Raw genomic sequence first — 7,558 nt, 5'->3', positions numbered from 1 at the left:
GAGAGTTGGTGGCAATGTTTAAGTAAAACCTTCTGCTGTGCAGCCGGGGGCCACAGCTTTCCTCACAGGATGAATAATCTGTTTTTTTCCCCAGAGCTGGGACAAAGTTTAGTCTCCTCCCTCAAACCTGCAGCCAATCATGGTTGAATATTCAAATAAGCCACCCATAAAGATGACTAGGAGCAGCAAACTCCTACAGATCTTAAGCCACTTCACCCTTAAACCACAACTCCACACCACTTTGTCATCGGTGCTTTGGGTTTAAGAGGATATCAAATCTATACTCGACAATCAACTTTTAAATTAGGACATTTAGGATAAAAAAAACCAGCCCTCAATAATAATATGGGAACGGAAAACATTTGTTTTTTGACCATTTGGATAACTTTGGGAAACATCTTTGCAACTTTTTCTTCCAGTGTTGAACCTGCCACCACAACTGCTTTTGGTAAGCCCATGCATATTTATCTTAATGAGGTTTGTTTAACAAGAGATCCAGATGTGATGAGGTAAATCAGCCTCAGGAAACAGGCTAATCTGTGCTTGATGTTCCTTTTTGACCGGAGGTAACCCCTTCCCAAGCTTTCAGGGTTCAGCTCTGCACCCATTCAGCTCCATGAATGCATGAAGGAAAGCTGCAGCAGGGAGCCTTTCATCTGAGGGAGCAGGGGGGGATATGGATGGAAGAACCCACATATTGTTTTCTACACTATTTCATTACAATACTTAAACTTTAAATACAAATGAAAAATCAGCATTCATTTTAAAATCCATTAAAAGTCTTAAATTTATACATCAAACCCAATAAACAGATTTGTTTTTTTCAGAGTGATAAGATAAAATGCAATCAGTTTGTTTTGATTTTATTTAGAAAATCCAAATTATTAAATGTAACTGTTATGATGGTAGAAATGCAGATGAAACATAAAGGGGGGCGACACTTCCATGACATATTACCCTTCTGGAGTGACCTCTCACCTCTTCTTCTTGTGTATTAAAATAAATCTTGTTATTGCTTTAAAAATAACAGCAATCAGTTTTAAAGCCCTCAGACTGTGGTCATACCTCATGTCATGTAAACTGTGTGTGTGTGTGTGTTGTGACAGTAAACACCACCGTCACCTCTACTCCTCTGCCAACCACCACTGAATGGCTCACAGACCTTTCTGACATCGTGTCCAAGTTCTCCCTGCGCACCGCCGAGCTGCCAGACGATGACATGTGCTACATCGTGCCCGGCAGACCACAGACCATCAAAGAGTGTGAATTCAACACAGAAACGCAGACCTTCATTGTGATACACGGCTGGACGGTACGTCACACTGAACACACTCATAATCAGTGTGTGTGAGTTCTGTGTGCAGTTATTTGTGGACAGTAAACAGTTCGCTGGCTCTGAAACTTAGTTGTGGTGATATGACGACACCCAGCAGCTGGAAAACACTAAAACACACATTGTTGAAACATAAAGCACACACTGAAGTTCGGCCAGCATGCATCTTCTTCTATAATGTGATTAAAAGGCAGGCAGCAACATTCGAACTTGATGATGCCTTGGCTCTTCTCCAGCAGCGGGACAAAGGCTGAGGCCCAAATAAATCACACCACGCAGCAGCTGACCTCAGGCTCTCGTGCAACCAGGCATGCAAAGTTACACACATGATTTCTGCATTTCTGGATGTTAAAACTGCTTCACAAATCAATCCGGTGTGCAAAAAGAAACGTTATGACGGTAACGCACGGGTAGCGCAACATGTATGACAGAAATGGTGGTGAGTTTAAAAGTTCAGAAGTTCCTGAACTCAAATTAAAACTGCATCTGAACGATTTCACAGCTGGATGCAATCTCTTTTTGTTCCTATTTATTATCTCATTAGATAATACAGTTTAATAAGCAATAAGAACCACAACTAAATGTGCTTGTGCTCTGTTTGACTCACAGTCGTTTGTAGATTTGCGATTCAAACAAAATGTGCTCAGTGAAGACATAATCTGTTTTTGTTTAATTACAGGTGACAGGAATGTTCGAGAGCTGGGTGCCAAAGCTGGTGTCTGCTCTGTACGAGCGCGAGCCCAGCGCCAACGTGATCGTGGTGGACTGGTTGACCCGCGCCAGCCAACACTACCCCACGTCTGCAGCGTACACCAAGCTGGTGGGCCGTGACGTGGCCAAGTTTGTTTCCTGGCTGCAGGTGATTGTTCCCACACAGAGGTGCTTTTTTAGGTGCTTGGGTGTTTGGGAACAGCTGGATTGCATGTTCTCCATTGTCTTTGTGGATTTGACCCTGTTGACCAAGACATTAGTGCATTGTCTGAAATTTGTCGCCTATGACGTAACGCTTTGTTCCCAATCAAGCTGCTGTGGATTCGTTTTCCTGCTGTTTATGATTTGAAATGGTTATAAACACATTTAATGGTCGAGTTTGCGGCGCGCCGCCTCTCATTGCGAGGCTCACAGTGACAAAGTCTCGTTCGCTTGTGTAACTTCCAAGTTTTAAAGCCTGCAAGAATCTAGCAAGGCATAAAATTAAACCGACCCCTCTCTCACTGAAACAGAGCCTGTAAGATTGGCATTTTTGTTGGATTTTCTTTTATTTGATTGTTTGTTTGTTTTTAATTGTCTCACTTTATTGGCTTACAGAAAGAGCTGGAGCTGCCCTGGGAGAGGATCCACCTGCTGGGTTACAGTCTGGGGGCTCATGTGGCTGGGATTGCAGGAGACCTCACTGACCAAAAAATCAGCAGGATCACAGGTGCGTGCTTTGATTTACATCACACATTAAATATTAAGGTTCTGGCTGAATGAGTTGCAAGTGTTATGCGTTAAACAGTTAACTTTCTTTAGACGTTCAGTCACGTAAACATATGGCATGAAGTATTAGCCCTCTGCTTTACAGCCCCCCTCTGCTGAAAACAGTCGGTCAGACTACATTCCAGGCCTGCATTGTATGTGTGCAAACGGCCTGTTTGTGTCGGCTCTCGATTGACTACTCTGAAGTTTATCCAGCTTTGAAATCTCCCTGACCTGCTTTAAAGAATGGTGCATTTACTGTGATCATTAAATGAGTTCAGTCGCTGCCTCGCATTGTTTCGTGGTTTGAGCTTCAAGAGCTAAACAAGTCCGAACGAGGTCAAACTGAGTACAAACTTTGGGCTCCATACATCACGAAACAATCTGTCCCCCTTGAGCTTTTGATCTGAATCATGTGTTTGTAGTTTAGAGTGGCCACAGAGATTTAAAAAAAGCATTTTTCTAAGGTCTGGATCCTGCTGGTCCCACCTTTGAGCACGCAGACGAGCAGAGCACGCTGTCCCGAGGCGATGCCCAGTTTGTGGACGTCCTGCACACGAACACTAGGGGTTCTCCGGACCGCAGCATCGGCATCCAAAGACCCGTGGGACACATCGACATCTACCCTAATGGAGGCACCTTCCAGCCGGGCTGCGACATCCAGAACACCCTGATGGGGATTGCGTCAGCGGGGATCAAGGGCCTCCAAAGTACGTCACACAAAGGCTGCTAGTTATTTATTCCTCCTCACATTTCCAGCTGAGATGCTGCATTTTTTTAAAAAGCATTTTAGTTTAACAGAACTGGTCTGAATACATTAGAAACTTAATTGTCCATCGTTGTGGCATCTTTTTGTAACTTAAATCAGGGCAGATTCATGTACTTTTACAGAGTCACGTCACAACTAAACTGAACTTTCAGAGCTGCAGTTGTTCTTAACCTGCAAACTGAGCTGCTCAGGTTCAAATTTTACCTGAAATTTGATCATTTCACTCTTCTCTCTGCTGTGTTTTAATGTATCCAAGCAGAACTAAATGAGGTGTGCCCTTAGGAAGTCACATTTAATAAAAATATATATAAAAAAGGGTGTATATCAGGAAGTAATTGGATTTACGTGACGTCATCTGAGAAAAGCTGCAGAGGTTTTACGCTCTCTTCGCTCTGCGTGTTGCAGACATGGACCAGCTCGTCAAATGTTCCCACGAGCGCTCCATCCACCTGTTCATCGACTCCCTGCTGAACTACGAGCGGCAGAGCATGGCCTATCGCTGCAACTCCAAAGACACCTTCAACAAGGGGATGTGCCTCAGCTGCAGGAAGAACCGCTGCAACAAGCTCGGCTACAACATCAACAAAGTCCGCACGGCTCGCAGCACAACAATGTACCTCAAGACTCGTGAAATGATGCCCTACAAAGGTAATTATCAAGACAGAGGGCACCGATTGAATAATAATAAGGTTAATTTCATGCAAATGGTGCAGATTGAAAGGAGTAGAGAAGTCTGACTGGATTTAGTGGGAATTACTCAGATTTAAATCATTCACATGCCTCAATTTAAAGTAATCCTCTGTTTATTAGCTACTTTCGGTGAACATGCTTAGCGTGAGTGTGACTGCTTGGAGCTGGCAGAAATATTAGAGGCATTAACGGTTTCACTGACTGACCGAATACAGTTCTTGAGCGCTTCACGAAGACAGTGCAGCAAGAAGCATTTAGGAGACCGTGAGGAGAAAAGTGGATGAAGAAACAGCCACATTGTATCTATAATTTAATGCTGCACTACAGGTTTCATTCGTGCTAGGTGAACTAAGAGATGTGTGAGTTTGAAACTGTGTTGTGCCCTGTCTGGCAGTTTTCCACTACCAAGTGAAAGCGCACTTCTTCAGCCAGGAGAAACTGAGCTTCAGCGAGCAGCCGATGAAGATTTCACTATATGGCACCCTTGAAGAGAAGGAGGACATCCCTTTCATTCTGTACGTAGATGAAACGACTGATGAAATTACAGATGGAGCTGCTGCATGCTAACCTTCCTTTAACCCCCACAGACCAGCCCTGAAGGACAACACCACCTTTTCCTTCCTCATCACCACCGACGTGGACATTGGTGACCTCATGATGGTTAAGCTGCGCTGGGAGAAGGACGCCATCATCAGCTGGTCCAGCTGGTGGGGCAGCAACAAGTTTCACCTCCGCAAGCTTCGCATCAAGTGCGGGGAGACTCAGTCCAAGTGAGTTCAAATGAATCGGCACAGATACACAGAATGTATTTATGGCTCGAGACAAATAGGAATTAAAATATACATCGTGTGTGATTTCAGGGTTATCTTCGATGCAAAGGATGGGGAGTTTGCTTACCTTGTTCAGGGAGGAGAAGATGCTGTTTTTGTCAAGTCCAAAGAAGACAACCAGAGCCGCAAAGAAAGACGGTAAACTCGATCACACGAACGTCCAAGCAGAAAAACACGTGTAAAATGTGGTTTAAAGTTAAACCGTGCGCGACACCTCATCTTTTTTGTTTGTTGTCCCGTCAGGATGCACAGGCTCAAAACGCAGGGCAGCCTTTTTAAGCAGAACGACGCTTGAAGCAAACTTGAAGATTTCCCATCATGCAACTCACCCATCTCTAGCGACACAGCCTAAGATGGACAGCACACAGAAACACTGGAAAACCTTTGCAAACACCGGACTCTCAGTGAATGCTCCTTTTGTCCCCCGTCATTTTCCAGATTTTCTTCTTTACCCCACCCCCCCGGTGAAACATCATGACTTCTCATCTCTTTATCCAAACTCTGCTGATGGAACTGTCAATGGTTGCTTCCTTACGATGTTCTTGCATTTTTTTTTTACCAACAACAAAATTATCCCAAGAGTGGCTTTTGCTGCTTTATAATCATTGTTATGCTTGTGTATCCTGTATGTACTGTTTTTACTGACTTTGTTACACTCTGAAACCTCTGAAATTATGTTTCCTGTGCCAATGTGAACTTGAATTATTGATAAATTGTTAATGATTCATTGTGATGGGCAGAATTATAGCACATCTTTAAATGTGTTTTTGTTTTTTATGCGTTTTGTCTTTTTGTGCCAAGAGTTGTGTCTTTTTATATCACTAAAATGCCAACAATCAACAGGGACCAAAGAACCACTTCCTATCTATGGAACAGAGAATCACAGTGTTCTTTTTTACATACTGTAACTAACATCAGTATTTGTTCTTATAATATGAGTTGTGTTCACACCTTATCTTTGGAGGCCTTGTTTGTTTTTTTAATCGTGCTCGGTTTTGTGTCACTGGTCACTTTAGAAAGACCATTTAGATGTAAAGAATATGTTGATTGCACTCCACTAGGGATTTGCATTCCTTAATTCTTATTTTTATATATATATATAAAAATTAACTTTAGCCACTTTTATATTCATCCAGAAAAGTTCAACTTAAGAGTTGTTAACTCTGTCTCGCTCGAGGCGGTTTACGTTGTTAAGCTTAGCTTTTAGCATTAAGTTTTTCCCACCCTTAAAAAAGACATGCAAGCCTTTGAAATCTGTCATGAACTGACATCAGTAACGCCCATAATACATTAAACAAAACCTTTATAATGTATTTATTGATTGTACATTTATATATTTGTATATAAAGCTGTAATATATGTTGGCTGGCTTGCAGATTTGTTCTGTGTTTCTTTAAGTAGAGCCATTTGTGTTTTTTCTTGGACGAGGTTTTGGAAGCATCAATCAGATTGAACTCCATGCCAGCTGCTGAGTGCATTGACTTTATGAGCCGAAATCCTGTGCGCTGTTTAAAGAAAGAGGCCAATTACATGACCTAATAAAGTGTATACCCAACATTAAAATGTTACATCCTGCTCAAATTGCTTTTAAATGTTTTAAAGTTGCAAATCAACAGAGATGAGGGGATGGCACAGATCCCCTGGAAGGTTGGAAGAAAAAGGCCTTTCTGGCTGGAGTCTATTTCTTCTCCCTTTACTCCACAACCCCAAACCTTTGACTGTAGGTGACATGCATGCTTTTTTATTTATTTGATGGACCTGTACCAGCTGGTTGACAGCTGATTGACAGCTAATGGGTCCCTGAAACCCCAAACAGAACAAAGCAGGTATGCAAACTGAAGGAATGACAAAGGATGATAAACTGAGTGGCTAATAGACAGATCATGATTTTAAGTTTTGGTTTAAAAAGAGAGAAGGTGTCTTCATCTCATACATCATTCAGTGAGCTTTAAAACTAAAGAATCTTCTTGCAGGTTGAAAAAAAAAAAAAAAGACAAGCATCACGTTCTTAAAGGGTGACAGGAAATGATAAGATCTGTCAGATAAGACCATTAAGGGGTTTTCATGTAATACAAAATTATTTTAAAGTTATTTACTTATAGGTAAATTGCACTTTCTTATCAGTATCTGTCAACACTGGCTGCAGAATTTTGATTTGCTGAAAATATATATATATATATTTTTTGGTCAATTGTACACTGTTAAAATAACCTTGCTTCAGTCCAACTGAGGTGAAATACAGTAAACCCAAACACAATTGTTATACAAACATTTTTAAACACAATTTAAATTTATTTCAAGGTTCATGGTTCAAGGTTCTTTATTGTCAATCACATCACATATGGTACATGAGATGGAACGAAACTGAGTACTCAAGGTCCCAGTTACACCCAAAAATAGCAAAAATAAAATATAAAGTATAACAAGAAACAGTATACAAGGATCTAAGATATACACTAAACACTAATCATGTAAAAT

The 7,558-nt window shown here is 41.6% G+C and overlaps 1 protein-coding gene across 1 annotated transcript; it reads left to right on the top strand.

Annotated features, from left to right (window-relative positions):
• The first annotated feature begins 201 nt into the window (after positions 1-201).
• lpl (lipoprotein lipase) lies at positions 202-6,644 on the top strand. Its single transcript, XM_037698115.1, has 10 exons — positions 202-448; positions 1,107-1,312; positions 2,013-2,192; positions 2,642-2,753; positions 3,259-3,501; positions 3,966-4,208; positions 4,645-4,765; positions 4,838-5,020; positions 5,111-5,218; positions 5,324-6,644. The coding sequence occupies exons 1-10, from the start codon at positions 346-348 to the stop codon at positions 5,373-5,375; spliced, it is 1,551 nt and encodes a 516-aa protein (XP_037554043.1). The 5' UTR covers positions 202-345; the 3' UTR covers positions 5,376-6,644.
• The last annotated feature ends 914 nt before the right edge of the window (positions 6,645-7,558 follow it).

Source organism: Nematolebias whitei, chromosome 3 (genome assembly GCF_014905685.2).
Source record: "Nematolebias whitei isolate Nwh7 chromosome 3, NemWhi1, whole genome shotgun sequence".
In the NCBI taxonomy this organism is placed as follows: domain Eukaryota; kingdom Metazoa; phylum Chordata; class Actinopteri; order Cyprinodontiformes; family Rivulidae; genus Nematolebias; species Nematolebias whitei.
This window is presented reverse-complemented; position numbering and strand designations above follow the sequence as displayed.

Excerpts from the sequence above, each read along its gene's own strand:
- lpl (XM_037698115.1), top strand. The coding sequence starts at position 346 with ATGGGAACGGAAAACATTTGTTTTTTGACCATTTGGATAACTTTGGGA. Across the intron at positions 449-1,106 it reads TGCCACCACAACTGCTTTTG|TAAACACCACCGTCACCTCT; the intron begins GTAAGCCCATGC and ends GTGTTGTGACAG. Across the intron at positions 2,754-3,258 it reads AAAAATCAGCAGGATCACAG|GTCTGGATCCTGCTGGTCCC; the intron begins GTGCGTGCTTTG and ends CATTTTTCTAAG.